The sequence below is a fragment of the Embiotoca jacksoni genome, unplaced genomic scaffold (genome assembly GCF_022577435.1).
Source record: "Embiotoca jacksoni isolate LCO1_2020_lvr unplaced genomic scaffold, fEmbJac1.0.p SCAF_8, whole genome shotgun sequence".
In the NCBI taxonomy this organism is placed as follows: domain Eukaryota; kingdom Metazoa; phylum Chordata; class Actinopteri; family Embiotocidae; genus Embiotoca; species Embiotoca jacksoni.
In genome coordinates, this window is record NW_027185436.1 from 1,912,742 (window position 1) to 1,931,614 (window position 18,873).

Sequence of the window (18,873 nt, forward strand, 5' to 3'; positions counted from 1 at the left end):
GTTGACTTCTGTGTCTTGAAAAAAATGTGATTTATTTGGTGACAAAAAGTAATAAATGAATGTTGTGAAAAATCAAAACTGGTCTTGACTTTCTAACAAGCAGCAATAAACATGTCTGGTTGTGTTAGACGTTATATTTACTGGGATTTGTGGTAAGAAGAGCAAAAATAGAAAGACATGTCCTCACCAATGTTGGGGTGTTTCAACAGGCGACAAATCCGAGCCTCTCGCTCCAGCTTCTGGTGATCTGAGAGAGAGAGATGATGGAAAGTTATTCTTAATGTCTGATTGTAAGTACATGATCTCATTTTGACCTGATATTGTAACAACTCATCTGGGACAATAAGACAAAGGGGAAATATTGTGCAATTCACAAAGTCTGATAAAGACATACTGTCCGAAATTTGACAGAAACACATTGACGAGTGAAGCAAGTGTGTGGATCCATCAAGATTATTATTAACAATAATCAATGCAATTAATAAATTAAAGATAACACAATCAGCGAGATGAATCTATTGAAATGAGGTTTGGATGTTAAAATGGGGGTTGAAATCATGAAATTAATGTACAATACAAAAGCCAGTGCAAATGTTTCTTCTTTCAGTGGTCATGCCATCGAGATGCCATTTTAATAACCAACAAAAGAAATAAACCGCAAACATAAAGCCGATCCAATTTTAGTAAGACACGACAAAGAAAAAGAGAAAGAGAAAACATAGTAAGAAATAAAACAGAGAAAGAAAGAAGTAAAGAAAGAAAGAAGTAAAGAAAGAAAGAAGTAAGAAAGAAAGAAAGAAAGAAAGAAAGAAAGAAAGAAAGAAAGAAAGAAAGAAAGAAAGAAAGAAAGAAAGAAAGGCAAGAAGTCAAGAAAGAAAGAAAGAAACTTGATCTTGGCCCTCACAATGACCAAAGATGTCATAGATTGGCTTTCAAGGTGTCCTGAATAGTTTTTTTGTAGATAAAAAATTGTCACCAACACAGATTTCTTATTTTGTAAGCAAAGTTTTGCAAAAAATGCTTTTGTGTGACAAATTCAAACACGAGAGTCAAGATTCAAACTACAAGCCTGCTAAGTTAGTGTCTTAAGCACTATATTATGCACGTATGTAAGTTATATATGTATATACATGTGTCTGCACGTGTCCGTCCACATACAATCACACGCACGCACACACACACACACACACACACACACACACACACACACACACACACACACACACACACACACACACACCGGGGGGTGGACCACCATGTATGTGCACACCGACTCTAGCACAGCACGGAGCACAAACATGGATATGGATCTGTTCACCCGCAGACATGTACAAGACGCATGAGCTGAAAAACCAACAAATGCACACATACTGTACACACGGTAAATGCAGCCATGCAAATAGACTTGTAAAACACACGCACACACATTCACACTGGCATTGAGGAGTGACAGTGAAGCCTAAGCTCAGTGATTACAGTCTTAGAAGATGAGAGGAGTGAGGCGGAGAAAGGAGTGGAGGAGTGTTGAAGGGGGAGAGGAGGAAGGAGGGAAAAAAAACACAAGGATGATTAATATGCACAAAGCCTGCTGGTTGTCTTTCTGTGGAAAGAATAAGACATCGCTAATCACTGCTGTTGTTTCAGCAACCACCGCCTGCTACGTCATTTTCTTCTCACTCTATTCCGGTTTTCTTCTATTTTTCATTGTGTTTGAGAAGACAATAAGAACATACTGAATTTTTATGTCCATTAATTTGTGCCTGTGCTAAAAACTGTATTTTAGATTGTGTTAATGGAGCAGAACTTCAGAAATAAATGTGTCTTCAAACTTTATGAATTTGTTCAGAAACACATTGAATACAATATTCTTCGATTAGTGAAGAAGCATCATTAATTATGTCTCCAAATGAAGCTATTATTCATGAAGAATGACATCTTTAGTTTCCTCATTGTGGTCAGTGTCAAAACTCTCACTTTCGCTAAATTCATCCTGACTGGCTTTTAAAGATGGCTATCTGTCCATTTGTGTTGAACACTTAACAGACATGTTATCCATCGTTCTACATGGCAGGAAACATCTCATTTCATTCTGTCAGCGGCATTTATTGATAATACTCAGAATTGAGTCAATGGTTCAGTATGATATACAAGATGAAGACTGCCTTTGTGATCCATTTTCTTTGTAGGACTGCGTGAGTAAAGGCGAAAGTTGAAGTTAGATTGCAAGATTTAGAAGATTAAACTTTACATTGCTTTCATGAAGTAGGATACAGACTGTTTTTCATTCCTTTTTTGTCAATATACTGAGATTTAAAGCAAAGTCTATATATACTCTATATAAAGTCTATACTGTTTTAATAACATCGCCTGCATAACTCCTGTAGCAGTGGAAAATTGTGTTGTAGAGAACTCGTCTTGGGACTTATAGCTGCAGATTGACTGTAGATGAGATATAGAGTCTCTTTCGTAACAAGGAAGGGAGCCGTTCAGATCCTTTATCACAGCTTTACCAAGCTGCCTGGATCAATGGGAGATAAAGCTACAGCTTTGAAAGACAGATGACCTTATCATGGCAGGACACTCATATAAGCTTTGGTAATGGCTGCTCTTCTCAAGTATTGTGCACAAAGAAGGCACAACTGTCCAGACAGTCTGTACTGTGTGAGATAAGCTGGAGGTGAGAGGCAGTCGGGGGGTTGAGGTTGATCAATCATCAAGATTGTGGGCCACTTTTTTTTCCATATTGCTCGTGACAGGTCAACTTAGTTTTAGAAGCACTTTGATGACAAACCTCTATTATATTGTTGTTTTGTTTTTGTTTACGTATTCAACAATAAAATTGATACAGTTATAAAACTGGTGTTTAAGGATCGTATCTGAGGACTAATAGCAGTAGTTTGACTTGTGTCTGGTGGTAATCTTTAATTTGTAAAAATGTTTTTTCCTCTGGATTTGGATGACCACGCTCTATTGGGGGTTGTTCCCTGCCGTTGCATCCTAAAGCTAAAAACAGTCGCCACAGCGCGACGTGATGCACGTCAAGTTCCACCCAAAGCATCGACATGGGGCGTCACACAGCAACACGTGAAACCTACATACGGCACAATGTATCCGTAACACTGGATAATAATTAGTCTTCACTCTAAGAATTTCATATGTCTTCAAAGGCATTCAGTGATCTGATTGTGGTAAGTATACCACCCTCCCACCTTCTGCACTGATTGTTTTCAGTCATATGCTATCTTATGTAGCCTATCTTGTGTGTTTTTCTTAAAATACTATTTTTTCTAAGTTAGACCTATTCAGTTTGGTTGTTTTATTCTCTAAAGTTACAGCGGAAAAAGGCATAATGGGAAATTCTAATATTTATGTGTATATATATGTATGGGGTGTCAGGGATAAGGTCACGGTACAAGAAAAAGATTTGCACCAAGCCAGTCATAAAATGTTGTTACCTGCAGATTGCAAGATTGTGACTGTAGGAGGTGAGGAGAGGAAGTCGGGTTGTGTTGTGACCTCTATGGGTATGGATCTAAATTTTGAGACCATTGGAGAAACCTTCAACCAAATTGCCATTGACCACCATATATTGTATGTTGTGTGCAGCAACTCAACCACCTGTTGGAACTACTTAAATCATCACGCGTAGACACCACCAATGGTCGCTGATTGGTCTGCTCTTAATGTGAACAGGGTTTCCAGACCACAATCACAGCGAAGACTAAAGCTATGAGCGGCAGTTGGACTGAGACAGGCGATGAGATACCTTCAAAGTTATGAATGTGAAACAGTTTGTTTGTTTTTCTACACAGGCCAAAATCCGAACATCAGGCTTTATCCACATTTCACCACCAATATATCGCCACTGACATGAACCTACAGAGAGCGCAAAAGTCTAAATACACGTGCCTTTAGTTGATGCAGCAGGCACACAGACATCCAAAATCACACAACACCTTTCCGGTATGTTGAGTTTTGCCTCATTCAGTTATCTCTACAATTTCACATTTATCACGATCTGAAAAGTCTATAAAAATACAACTTTATAGCGGTGAACACGGAGTCTGTCACATGTTCCATTAATGAGACTCACCAATAACGGATGATGGCAGATTTTAACAAGACGTTAACAGGAGCTGAAGTTTTGTTTGTTGCTTCCAGCTGTTTATTGGAGTCTTTCCTCAGAGTTTATGAAATACCTGCAGCACCAAACAGCAGCAGGATCAACTCTCCTCAGCTTTACCTTCATTAATTACTTATAAATCATAAATGATCCCCGACACAGAGACAGGATTTGATCAACAGCAGATGACAATGTGCAGCCTACTTTTCTTCCCTTCAGACAGGTGAGCTGTCACACTTTATAAGCTACAGTTTCATTTTGTCACACAGCGTCTGTCCTCAGGTTGAAGCCGAGTACTGAACTCCATCTCAGCTGTCGGGGTAATTATATTTGACTGTTAGTAAAAGTTCAGTCTGTTTACTAAAGTCCCCAAAAATCTTTTCTGGCATGTCAAGTGTTTTATTACAGCGACTTTTCCATTTCAGTCTCACAGCAGGATATTTGCCATCGTCTCATCTCTGTGTTTACGATGCATTTCCCAAACTACATATACAGGACAGTAGAATGTCAACTCTCCTCTCAATAAAGTAGCATACACCAAATATGACAACATGTAGCAACGAGAAGACTTTTATTTGGGGACGATAAGTTGCTGTAGTTGGATAAATGATCACATGGATAGAATTTCTATTGTTTAGGGAATAATAAACTAATAAAAAGGTTTTGTCAGTAACACGGATTGAAAAATTCAGGTTATTTATTTATTTGGGGTGGGCCTATTATTGTTTTAAGAAACATTAGAGGTGAACTTTTTCCCCTCAAATACACTTCTGCTGGGCTATTTAAAAGGGCATGTTCATGCAAATTAACCTACTATTAAATTACATGACTGTTATTAATAAAATCCTATAGATCAGACTGGTATTGCGTCATCACCATGGTCCTTTCTGGGGGAACCAACCCGCATACTCCGTTGACTGCAACGGTGAACCGGATGAAGTTGAGACTTTTCTCTGAAGTTCTATTTCAAACTAACCAGTTTAAATGTGGGAAGAGATACGTGGCAAACAAGAACATAAGAGATAACCCAAGAACAGCATTCAGTGAAGTCTGTGGGAATCTTGGTGCTGGAGGAGAAGAGAGGAGCGGAAAGGAGAGGAATATATTTGGGTTAATCATCACCAGTGAGGACTAAAGTCTCAAGAGGGGACGAGATGTAAAAAGAGCGAAGACAGACAGATATAACCATTGTTCAAAATGTGACTCGCAACATTATCACGGCTCTCACCATTTGGGAAATGTGGAGTATGAATTTTTTTTCTATCTTCTCTACATCTTACAGTAATGGAAGGACACAGAGAGACATACTGACATACTGAGTAAGTTTAAAATGAAACTTAACCCTGGGAGGGTTGGGGGGGGGTAAATATTGCATTGTCATAAAAATACAAATGGATTCAGTCGACTAATAAATAAAATAAACAAATTCTCCAAGACTGGTGACAGTGCTGTGCGTCATTCTCAATTTAACATGAAATGTGAACATAAGGAGACTGTGTATTGGTAATAAAAAGCACGGGGTTATTAATAAATCAAGATTTACTTGGATCTCTAATTACAGCTGAAGTGATTGGATTTCATAATAAGGATTAATAATATTAAGCCTACTCAATAGTGACTTCATTGGTCCTGCTTATTTGACATTGACACAAAGCTCACTGGCTAAAACCAGGTCATATTCCTTCTACTGCATTGCAGGTGAATCTCAAACACAACACACATGTATAGACGCACAGCCACATACACACATCAGCACAACTCCTCTATGATAAGTTAAAAGGCCATACAGGAACCTCTGGCATCCGCTGTCCAGAGATCACTGCCAATAAACAGGTTCTGTGATTGGCTGGAAGCCTTGCCCAGCAGACCTGCCCTATATTTCCTGTTGACATGCGTTGGATTGGCATTAACCATTTGGCAGCTGCAAAAGGGAATGGAGAGGGGCGGGGAGGTGGGAAGATGAGGACAATCACAATGCTTATGTTTAATATTATACCCAGGTAGTATTTAATGACTTTCGAGTCCGTTAATCATCATGGCTTCAAATGTTTCGACAGCAATAAATAAGATAGAGTTCACTTTGCAGTTTAGAGACCGTATCACAGTCTCAGCTTCTCTGCTCCGGCTGTTTGAATAGCTGGATGAGTATGTGTGTGTGTGTGTGTGTGTGTGTGTGTGTGTGTGTGTGTGTGTGTGTGTGTGTGTGTGTGTGTGTGTGTGTGTGTGTGTGTGTGTGTGTGTCAAAGAGAAAGAGAGAGTCAGATGAGAGTCCCGTGCTAAAGGCATGTAGGCGTACAGGCGCATGGCCCTCAGCTGCCAAGTGCCTGGGGTGCCTTCTCTCGTTTGACCCCTCCCTCCCTCCGCTACCATCTCCATCTGCCAGTCCGAAACAAACGCTGCTCTTAAGTTGCTACCAAGAGGCTCTAAAATCACCGACCTTACCTGCTGTCTGAGAAATATTACAACGGCAATATTACAATGGCAAAACAACCTAAACTTAAAGTCCCACTTCTAAAGTAGAGCAGCAAGTCATCACGACTGACATAAAACCTGGCTGAAACAGCCCATGTCAGATAGGTCATGGAGCTATAAATAGCACCTGGAGCAGAAGTAGTATGCAGCGGCTCTGCTGCTTCTAACATTGCAGTACCGCTTCACAGAGCAGGGCTCATCCATTAGTAAGGAGCACAGCACAATTCCTTGCGCTCCACCCAGTCAGGTCAGATCAGTCCACCGATCACAATTTGAAGCAGGGAGATTATGATGTGCCTCAGAAATATGGTGGGAAGCTGCAAGCAGCTGCAAGCAGCTGCACTCCCTGATAACGCAGCGGGAGTGAAACGTATAAGTCCAATGATAGAAACACCTATAGGTAAATTATTCATTGTGTGTGTGTGTGTGTGTGTGTGTGTGTGTGTGTGTGTGTGTGTGTGTGTGTGTGTGTGTGTGTGTGTGTGTGTGTGTGTGTGTGTGTGTGTACTGCTTTACGTCTCATCAAACCGATCCCTGGAATTAGCTGCTAACAGAAGCAGGATCATCTAGGATGGGTTTAATCTCCTTAAAAGATAATCACTGCAGTGGCATACCGTACAGTCAAAATACAGCAAGTGTGACACTCCCAAGGATGATGAGACACTGCACTCGTATAGCAATGTAGATTTTACAAATGTTTTTTGTGATCCTGCTTCTTTTACTTTGTTTTCATATACATTGTGATAGAAGCTCTCATTGATTGTTTTTCCATCTTGTTGTGGACAAATATTACATTCAACCGTGACACCTAACAGCTACTTGTGGCAGCAGAAGACGCATAAACTCAACAGGCCACACATTCATTCAGACATCAGCCAATGAGTTACAATTAAGGACCCATTAACTGTAAATTTAAGATTACCATAACATGTTGCTCAAGTCTGAGAATCCTCCACCAAACTCTTTATGTTTGAAATACAGAAAACATCTTCATATTTTCACTGACACAAGATGTTACGAGTGAAGGTTACAACGCTCGTTTGTCTGCTGGAGCTGGAAACACAATGCCAAAAGTGCACTCCCATCTTTATCTAATTTATTTATCAATACTAGACTGTTTCAGAGCGTTTGCATACTAAAACAGATGAGCACACAGATTTCAACATCAAGTGTAACATTTTCAAACAACTTTGCTTTTGGATTTTGCATCCAGAAGGTTGATCCTTAAAAGATTTACTGGTCTTCATCAGATTATTACAGCAAACAGAGCGTAGTTTCATAAATCAGTCTGCATACAGAAAAGATATCTAAACAGTTGCTTTGTAAGAAGATTAAAAAAGGTTAACTGTCAAACCATGTAGGTCCAACACATGTGACTGATGAACAGATATGACCGGACATTCGCGGTCGACGCCCTCTTAATGCCTGTTAAAATGCCTCTTCCACCACGCTCAACATTTTCACAAACAAAAATGTGTGTGTGTGTGTGTGTGTGTGTGTGTGTGTGTGTGTGTGTGTGTGTGTGTGTGTGTGTGTGTGTGTGTGTGTGTGTGTGTGTGTGTGTGTGTGTGTGTGTAGGGTAACAGTCAAGTGTCAGTTCGGTGCCACCTGGCAGGGCCGCATCAGTGGGTCTCCAGTTACGAGGCTGCAGAGGCAGCAGGAGATTTACAGCGACCGCTGTGGTGCCGGGCCGGTCTTCATGGCCGTGGCATTTAGCCTTGGCTTTAGCTTAAACCGTTACCGGCTGAGCAGCATGTGACAATAATTAAGGTGTTTAAAAGATCTTTTTTTATTTTATTTTATTTACAAAAACATTGAGGAAAATATTTAAAATACAAAAGAAAATATATCTGAAGCACTTAAAGTGACACTTTTATCGAGTGTTTTCTTTTTAATGAATAACCGTGCAAGGAACTTAACTTCTTTCTGACAAAATCAAAAGAATTCGATATGAAAGAAGTTTGTGTGTTTATAATATTTCCATCTCCTATAAATGACCATTCATTGGCAAAATGCCCAAAAAACAACAGAGATCAACTTCTGCTACAGTGATAGGATGTCTTTATATTCAAAGATATTTCAGTCATGGGATTTTGGGAGAAACATGTTTAATTCCTTTAACGTTGTCATGATTTACAGTTTAATTGAAATACAGAGCTGTGACTATCAATTACGTTAATCATTAAATAGACTGCTGATTATTTTCTGGATTAATCATCTAAACATCATGTGTACAATGTCAGAAAATAAACAAGCCGAGCACAATTTCTCAGAACCCATTTTAACATATTTAAAGTGCTTTGTTTGTCCATCTAACAGTCTGAAACCCAAAAATATTTGTTTTCCTATCAAAGCAGCAAAACTGGAAAACTTTAATTTTTCAGCTTTTTTGCTTAATAAATTACTTACTACAACAAAACAATCGTGAAAATGCTCCTTTTCTGTAAATTGACTAATTGTTTCAGTTAAAGTCAAATGTTCATGAAGCACTGTTTCCTTTATTCAGGAACAACACAGTTTAATCAATAACATAATGCAAATTACTTCCTCTATGTTGTGATAACAAGTTTTTGAAACATGATAAATGCTATACATTCCCTGTTAATAAATTTTTGAAGCTTCTGCCTAATTTCTAACTATGAAACACCCAAGTTCCCAGACGATGCAACTACAGGCCGACAGTATTCAGACCGTTTTTTAGGGCAATAAGACAGTGAAGGCGGTGCGACGCGAGGCGAAGTTTACCCCCCATTCACCTTCTACAGGACACAAACTAATGGCTTTGCAAGGCATTCTGGGATTTTTAGAAGAAGCAGAGCTCAGAAGGCAAAATGTTTGCTGACAAACTGACAGAAAAAAAGCAAATGAGTGGTGGACCAGTGACTTTAGTGTTGTGGACACATTGGTCAGTATTGTACTTTCTTCCCTGGTCTCCAGAATTACGGATGGTAATATTGTAGAAAGGGCTGGCTGCTTATTTACACATTGGTTTATAAGGAACAAGTCACTGGTGAGTTTCCAAGCTTTGACACGAACACATCAACGGAGGTGATATAGCGTGATTTGTTCCCTTCTAGGTCGTCTTTACTCAGAAACAGAGCACAGTAAAAGGTGAAGCTGGTGTTGAGAAAAGCCCACCGTGGGGCCATCACACTATAATAGTGGATGTGTTTCTACTTTGCTTTTTTTTTTTTTAACCGTTCTGCTGTCCTGCGTTTCTCGTACACGGACCCCCTGCCTGCGCACGAGAATCCGATTTTCTGCATCGTGGCACCGCATGAGAGGGGTCCTGCTGCGAGATACCGCTTATATAACTTTGGGGAGGTGACAACCGAGCAGACAACTATTAACAAATTAGTCATTCTTGTGTGCTTACAAAGTAAAGTAAGTAACAGTGAAGTTTAACCGTACTGTACAAACTCCCAGCACATCGGTCTCAGCTCCCGCATCGAGTATGATGTGCTCTGACAAACTAAAAAGGTTTCTGCAATATGAAAATAATTCAAATGAGTTGTACTTACCTCTCGCAGATAACTTTTTGGTGTTGATTATTTTAGCGGCATACTCCTGTCCTGTGCACAGCTTAACACATCTGCGCACCACTGAAAATGCTCCCCTGTAAATAAACACACAAAAAAAAAACATTTAGTAAACTCTGCACCAAAGTCAAACGGGATATTCAAAGACCAGCTGAAACAACACATCTATCCGGCACTAACTGCATTATTCATCATCATTTACCGGAGAGGTGATGTCAGCACACCGGCATCAGAGTGGTAGAGGTCCTCGGCTAAACTGGTGACTGCGTGACCTCGTGTCAAGTTTTTAAACAACTATGCACAACTAGCATTTTTACCAGACTCCAAGCAGAACAGGCCTGATGTCACTTCACACGTTAGCTGTGGGCAGCAACATTAAAAAGACAATGCAGTGCGGGTTTCTCTGCTTAATAAGCTCCCACGAGGTACACAGTCAGCAGATTCTGAATAAAGTGCTCACAAATGGCATTTGAGATAGAGAGCTAAATTGGGGCTCTTCTGCAATTTCAGCATTAGTAGATGAGTCCTATAGAATGAAAAGGGAACACAATGTGGTGAGGAAGTCAGAGTCAGTGGTGTCTGAGGGTGCGTGAATGCAGAGGCAACTCTGAGGTGTGTGTTGTAGGTGTAAAACCAAGAACAGAAATGAAACGATGAAGGGTTGGACACTCTAGCGGGCGGAGTTAAAGGACATAAGGAGCACTGGTCAGCTGCTCCCAGTTAACATGACTGCACCTCAGCTCCACCGAGCCAAAGACCTGCAAGACCCAAGCAGTTCAGTTCAGCTTCCCCGAGCTGGCTTCTGACGGTTTGTGCAGAAAATCTTCAGTTGCGCAAACGAACTGTTGCGTCAGCTGTCTGGTCTCAGCTGATCCTGCAGGTGGAGACACCTGATGCAGCCGTCCTGAGCTGGTGTGGTTAAACATGGCGTGCGGTTGTGAAGCTGCTTGGATGTGCTGCAAAATTCTCGGCAACAACGCTCGTGGTGAACATTCAATTTAGGGACAACAGCTCAGCTGGACATTCCCGCAGTCGCTACGCCACCCGCGTCCTCTCTCAAAACTCCTGACATCTGTGGCATCGTGTCGCCTGATAAAACTGCACATTTTTAAAGAGGCCTTTTATTGTGACCAGTCTAAGGCACACCTGTGCAATGATCATGTTTACTCAGCATCTTGATGTGCCGCACCTGTCAGGTGGAGGGATTATCTTGGGGAAGGCGTGGTGCTCATTAACACATTTGTGAACACAATTTGAGACCTTTTGAGTCTTTGTTTTTTACCTCCACTCATAAAAAATGAGAGCAAAAAAAAATGTTGCATTCATATTTTTGTTGAGTGTATTTGGCTTCACAATATACAACCCTCAATTTAAAAAGGATTGTGACTGAAAACATTTATTTGAGCAACAGGTGCTACATTACAACACGCTGAATATCAGCATCTACCTTCAAAAACCTGCAGACAAACCCACACAGCAAACAATTCCCCACTCAGTATAGAACCGGATCCACAACTTTGGTTGGTTCAGTTGGATCAGTGTGACTGACTGGTGCCACCGGTCTGCCTCCACACTGAGAGGGTTACTGACCACCACCAAGGTCAGGGTCAAAGGTGAAAGTCGTGAGACCAGCTGACCAGAGACATAAATGAGCACGGGGCGATCTCTATGTGACACAAACACCTAGCAGAATACACAGAGCATTTCATGACTGCTGATAAAATAAACAAGCTGAAGGGAGTTTGAAATGCCCCCAAATCAGGGTCGGGACCGCCTGGTTGGCGCAGCGGTGAAGAACCAACCTGGTTGTTGTTAACGACCGTGTGCGCTGTGGCAAAAGAAGAGCTAAAAGCACGAAACTCTGCATGAGAGACACCCGCCACACATGCATGCAAACAAACGGCTCTGCTACTGACACCAGACTCCACAGCTGTGCCTGGAAAGTTCACACTGTGTGAGGTAAGTATCTATCGTCGGGGCTAAATATGCTCAAACACACATGCACAGTTAAATAAGGTAACAGGCCATGAATCATTGCTTTTCAAAGTATGGTCTGACATCCAAAAAGTCGACATGGAGAGTGGTATATAGTTATTTTGGAAAAAAAAAAAAAGCACGCTCAGCAGTTAAGGGTTTTGTAACTGGATAACTGAACTGAACTGGTGTGCTGTTTCACAGCGTCCCAGTGAGGTAGAAGAGTTACATGGAATAAAATGTCTCAGACAAATAGGACTAAAATAAATATCACACAGGACAGATGAAAAGCTCGATTCGGGGCTGAGCGATTGTTTTATAATTGTTCTTAAATATGAAAATCCTCCCCAAAAAGAACAATTTTCTGAATATGTATTATAATAATGAAAATCTGAACAATAATCTCTTATTTTTAGGTAAAGAAAACTAATATTTCATATAGATCACATGGTATTATTATATATATATTATACACAACAAAATCCTAAATTCAGGAACAAACTGTAAAATATATTGGAAGTTATCTACATTTTGAAAGCCAGTTATAACCAACACCTAAATTAAAAAAAACTGTGAATTGTAACATTTTTCTGAATTAAGGATCATACCAATGTTTTAGCACATTTAAATCCTGTGGTTTTGGCAGTAAAGTGAGGCTGACATTATTTCTAATAAATTGGATAAACAAAGCAAACGCACGACGCTTAAAATGTCACAAGACCTGCTCAGAAAGCGACACCAGCAGAGAGTGAGCGCACAATAATTAGCTCTCCTCAGATGTTGGATTAGTCTTACAAAGTTACAGAGAGCATCATCGTAAGGATGCCAAGCCATTCACACCTGCGCTCCTTCCTCCCGGCTTCATGCGACTGGGTGAATAATAAGCTCGCCCTATGATGGATGGTTTTCCATGGTTTTCAGTTTAGTCTCCGTCACACAGGGAGCTTCGAAGCCAGTGGTGTCTGGTGCACGGCAGCTAAGATTCATCCGTACCAAAGGAAGACATGTTTCACCAGTTGCCTTTTTTCTCTTTTTTTTAAAATTAAGAGCATGGAGCATGAAATCTCACAGGGTTGGTGATATATTGGAGTTGGACGAACAAAACATTCCCTGCAAACAATATTTATTACTTATGGGATGCGACGAGCAGGGCGGAGATGCGGTGTTGTGAATTAGTCTGATCCCTGTGTCATCTGCAGCCGTCAGTCTGCCAGACGACCCGCTATTTATGCTGAACCAACAACAATACGGCACCCAGAAAAACACGCACAACTCCTAAAAGCGTAGCCTCCAGCACTCCCTTACGGACGGCAGCTGGAGCTCGATTCGGTTTACAGCAGTTACAGCGAATTTAAATGGTGACCCAGTTTCCAAAAACATCCATGTGAACCTCTTAATTCACGACTGGCTGCTTCACCTTTCTAATTAATCCAAAAATCCAATATGTTCCAGAAACGTAGCGCTGTCACAATATCGTACTTGTCACCGAGTCAAAATGAGCAAATATAGTTCATTACAACAGGTTTAACTGTACTGAACTTGTCCAGCTGTTGTCTGCCACACAGAAACTTTCTATCTTTTCAGAGCCACTATTCAAGCCAACAGGGGGCGAGTGTTAATACTCAGAAACACAGCCTTATACTGGAGTAGTCCAACTATGATCCTTCAGTGACACTTGACTTTCTCCTGATATATTTTCATACTTGATATGAATTTCACAAGTCTTTGAAGAGAGATGTGAGATGAGCTGTTACCAACACCTGTTAACCCTGAAATGTCCATAACAGTAAGACGCTATCAGGTGTACAAAGAGAGTTTAAGTGTCTATGAACATTTTGACAGCCTTTTCAGTGGCTCTGAAGATAACACATAACTACAACACTTTTTACAAGCCATTTAGGGCACAATAATCAGAAAGAAATCTACTTTACTTAATTACTATCTGTCCAAAATATTCTCTCATGACAAATTTACCCGAACGATGTCGAGAGGCTTTCTGGGAAGCAGCAAACTGCTGATTTAAGTGAAGTGAAGAATTTACTCCGAATATTTTGGTTGCTTATTTGTTGTCATTTCAGTAATCATCCCACTGGTGGCTGGATGAACAGCACGGGGTCAATTGAGTTCTCCGTAAATACGCATGATAATCAAACAATACCAGCAAGACGCATGACACTCTACGGCAGTGATGTAAACAATAGACGCGTGAGGAGGAGTGTTTGTCATTGTTCTTCTTACTCTGCCGAATCTTTACGATAGATTTACTATAATGTTGCAATAGAGACATAAATGATGTCTCCAGGGCTCAGAAATGAAGTTTGGTGATCTTTATGTTGATTGAACCTCTTATGGCATCACTGTTTAATGCTGTACATACTTTATCATGGTTTTATTGTAGGAAATTTAAAGTAATGATCGGAAAGATTTTCATTTAAATAGGTGTCTGCAAAGTTACTGTCTATCTCCGAATGAAGTAAAACAACAGTGACTGAGCCGGTGGTCCACTGATGGAAGCGCTCCCATTTGCAGTATTATAAAATGAACAAGTTGGATGTCAGTGGCGACATTCCTGGGAAAAGTCGCAAGCAATGCACCGTTACCAACACATCATCCAACGCCCAGGAGCATTTGTTCCAGAGAGGGTGGGCGGAGCAACAAGCTCCCTGTTAAACTCACTTGTGTGTGAAGGTGGGTTTTCTTTCTCCACTATTATTCCTTTAAGATGCCACCCCCCCCCCCCACTCTGACCTTGATTATCCTCAGCCCTCATGTCTAAACCTAACCAATGAAAACCACAAGGATTAGCCAATCAGAGGCGAAGGTCGACAGGTCTTCGAGGACTGCGCATGCAAGGGGGGGGCGGGGGGGGGATATGGCACGTGTACTGAGGTGTAACGAGACGAAGAAGCCAACGTCACACAGGTGACACTGTTTGGATCTCTGGGAGGTGAAGTCCCAAAACACGGATGCATTTTCTGCTTATCGCCGGAGATGCCGTCGTTGCATGTTACGAACCCAATAACTGTAAAACAGTGCGCCATTGACTGAAGACCAGGTTTTTGTTGGTCAATCATGCAATCGCTTTCTGCTGCCTGACCATAGCAATGTGCCAACAATGCCTCTGATCGCACCTCATTTCAAGACCAACGCGCTTATATGGCTTCTGATGGAGGCAAACACATTCGCTACTTCAACAATGTGAGCGCTGGGCAGCAGAATGCTAAACGTGTCAGTCTGAAACTGCTGAACCGACTTTCATTGCGCTTGGTGCCACTTTGCTGTTTAAGTTCATAGATGAGAAATCATTGACTTTTGAATTCCATTGTAATGTGCAATGTGAATATTGACAATAAAAATGAAAGCTGATTTTACTTTTTATATATTTTGCTGGATTTTTTTTTATGACATATGTTGGAGAAACTGTGTTCCCGTAATCATGTGACCGGCCCTAAAAAAAAAATGTGCACGGACTTGTGAACAGAGATGCATAGGAGTTGTTTTGCAAGGTGCCACTGCAGGATGTCTTATCTGGTGTTATCTGCCACGCTGCAAAAGAGCTTTCTAAGGAAGAGACAGTTGTCACTCATACACACAACATGTGCACCACAGCTGTAAATGTGCAGATATAGGGCAATTAATTCTGGACTTTAAATAGACGCCACATAGTAGGTCAAAGGCAAATAAGGCTTTCAGAAAAACCCTGTAAAAATGCCATTTGGAGAACAGAGGATTGCATTTATTTGAACAGTTGTTTATTTCCTAACTTTGCAGGTAACATTAATTAATTCTTAAATTAGATATTTTAATCACACCACGCAGCTACTGCCGTGTGTGCGACCATAAAAGACTTTTTTACTGTATTCATCCATTCATCCTTATCATCTGAGGATTTTTTTTTTATTGGGCATGGGACTATTACTTGAGAAAATAAATGCTACTTTTCATAAACCACAGTAGTCTTCTTTACATCTGGTTCAAATGGTTACACCTCAAGACTTTTGGCTGCCCACGTTTCTCTGGATTTTAGCGCGAAACAAACGCGCATCATACAACTGCAAATGTTTTTTTTTGTTTTTTTTTTAAGTTTACGTGACTTTTTGTGAGGATCTGGAAACAAACCTGACAAAGTATTCAGAGAGGAGCGGGCATGTGTCAGAGGGAGACACTGACTTACACGCGGTGAGAGGGAAGAGCGTATTTTGAGAGCTGTCATCCCGAAAAAGCACACACATCCACGGCCACGCGGGCGCGCACGCACACACGCACACACACACACACACACACACACACACACACACACGCACACACACACACACACACACGGCTCTGCTGGTCTGCAGAGTCGCTCAGCTCAGCTCTGCTCTGCTCTGCTCTGCCTGGAAACCAGCAACCCAAGCGTTTGTCCAGATCACTCTTTACAAACAGACAACCGTGCCACGAGTTGGCAACACAAACCCAACACAAGTCCACTGAAACAACAACAAATACTCACTTCCCCAGCTCCTCGTACAGCTGATATTCGTCTGTGAATCGCGTACAGGTTGTCGTGGCCATGTCTCTCCCCTGTCTCTCGCTTCTTCTCCAAAATCAACTCCGAAAAAAAGGACGCTTATTTTGGGCTTAATTTGGGTTGGAAAAAATAAATGCAGGTCCGCCCGGCAGCTAGACGGCCGTTGGAGCGGTGCAATGCCTTTTAAGAGGCGCCGAGTGACGGAGGGGTTTGATATAGAAAGACGGAGCGGCCCGGGTGGGTGTTCACTCTCTGTCTCACTCACTCTCTCTACTATCTGACAGCTACCGCGCTCAGCAGACCCGTGAACAAGCTGGCCGAGCTCCTACACACACTTCTGCATAGGATTTTCAGAATAAAATACAGCGTTGCTCAAAAGAAGATTATCATCAGTTTGTACAACACGCTGCTGTTATATTGTATGCACAATATGTTGGGGACTTGGTTGTTTCTAATACTTGAACTGTAATTTAACCCGACTATCGCTCCGTTTAGTTCCAATAACTTACTGAAAATGAAGGATAAAAAGGACTTGGTATGAGTAAACAAATGCAGACTATACAAACATGCATTTGTGCGTACACTTTTGTACCAGTAAGAGGTGGGTGGTCCTGTTGTCAGTCTAAAGCAGGATTGGTCAGCTGGATGAATCAGACAGAAGCAAACGATGACAAACAAATCTACACAACACAAGTAATTTAGCCATCTAACCTTGTTGGTTTTGACTACTTGCTTAACTTATTAACATAAACAGAAGTACGTCAGTAATTTAATAAGGAAATGTAAAAATAAGCAAACAATTGAATGCAGAAACACAGAATGAATAACCTAAGTAAAGACATGGAAGAAAAATATGAGGGAGAAAAGTAGAAATAGAAAGCTTGCAATCTGTCAACCTACATGCCAGAAGGTTAGCTGGATAGGCAGGGGTCAAGCTGTAGGAAGGCTACCCTGGTTGCAACAAAGCTTAATATAATTTCAGAAATGTTGTTGTTTTATTTTACTTTTATAGCCTATTGGCTCCAAGAGGTACTCCTGCATTTCACCTCACATATACCTAAAGAAATCTGTGTATCTAACAAAATAAATCGTTGAATCTTGTAGGCCTGTACTTGAATTGCAAACTCGACGACCTTTCCCTCCAAATTTAGTTCACCATTTTAGGTGAATACAGTAAATCATGTTATTTTGGTACTGTCATCGCTGTACAACTTTTTTGCCTGTAAGATGGGAGATAACGGTAGGATCATTGAATCTAGTTATTTTATTTAGCTATATAATGATTACTAACTGCGGCCATGCTCGACTTTTCACAGTACATCTGCGCTTAACAGTGTATTCTGTATTTTCTTTCAAGAGCTGATGTATTTTATTTTGAAGGCAACAATTATGTGTTTTCCGGCCTCGTGGTCACAAGCCTCGCTAACTTGACGCAGTCCGCTTGATTTGGTTGCAGTTTCACTACAGAGAGGCTCCGCCGCCGTCTCGCGCTCCGCCGCCGTCTCGCGCTCCGCCGCCGTCTCGCGCTCCGCCGCTCTCTGCTGAGCACAGTGCGCAACGGCGAAGCGCGACAACGTAACCGAACACACCTCCCGCCTGCACGGTGCGTATTTCCAAATAGGGGCAAATATGAGAGAGCTCGTTTGTGCCTTCAAAACGTGCCGCCTTGTGTGCATCTACTAAGATGTTAGTGTTTAACTGGATTCAAGCAATGATGGAACATGTTTCACGGGTTCATTCGCAAAACGTGAATTACTTAAAAGAATAATTTACACACCACAATGGAAGAGTTGTAGGCGTCGGACAGCTCTGCAGTAAAAACACTCAAATTATTGTAAACTTTGGCACCCAAGACTATACAATACACTCACATTGCACAATGCAAAAATCCAACCGCTGTAAAAAAAAAAACGTTGACTTGCCACCAACCAAACTCTCTAAAAGAGAAATAGTATCATTATCTTTGCCATTTAACTGTTCAGTTATATTTGATCTCCCTATTTGTTGTCTAAATGTTATTTCAAAGTATGTCATTCTTATGGAGAACATTAAATTCGTTCTATTTCACTCCATTATTTATTTGATTATTTTCTTATTTGTCGTTTTATTCAAAAGCATCAAAAGGGTTAGCACTGACCCCTGCCTGATGTGATCTCTTTCTTTTTCTTTTTGCATCAGAGTGGTTGTGAAGCTGTGAAGTAGTGCTGGACTCAAAACCTGCACACAGGACCGCATGCGACCTGTTGGGATTCCTG

At 41.1% G+C, this 18,873-nt stretch overlaps 1 protein-coding gene across 17 annotated transcripts in view; it reads right to left on the reverse strand.

Annotated features, from left to right (window-relative positions):
- The window catches only part of camk2b1 (calcium/calmodulin-dependent protein kinase (CaM kinase) II beta 1), a 75,688-nt gene extending 58,802 nt beyond the window's left edge, over nt 1-16,886 (reverse strand). For all 17 annotated transcript variants that reach the window (XM_069178378.1, XM_069178385.1, XM_069178384.1 and 14 more), the window contains exons 1-3: nt 16,601-16,886; nt 10,117-10,211; nt 188-247 (exon numbers count right to left, since the gene is read on the reverse strand). In XM_069178378.1, coding sequence (XP_069034479.1) covers nt 188-247; nt 10,117-10,211; nt 16,601-16,662 — 217 coding nt within the window. In that variant the 5' untranslated portion in view covers nt 16,663-16,886. The remainder of the gene's footprint in view (nt 1-187; nt 248-10,116; nt 10,212-16,600) is intronic.
- Between the last annotated feature and the right edge of the window lie 1,987 nt (nt 16,887-18,873).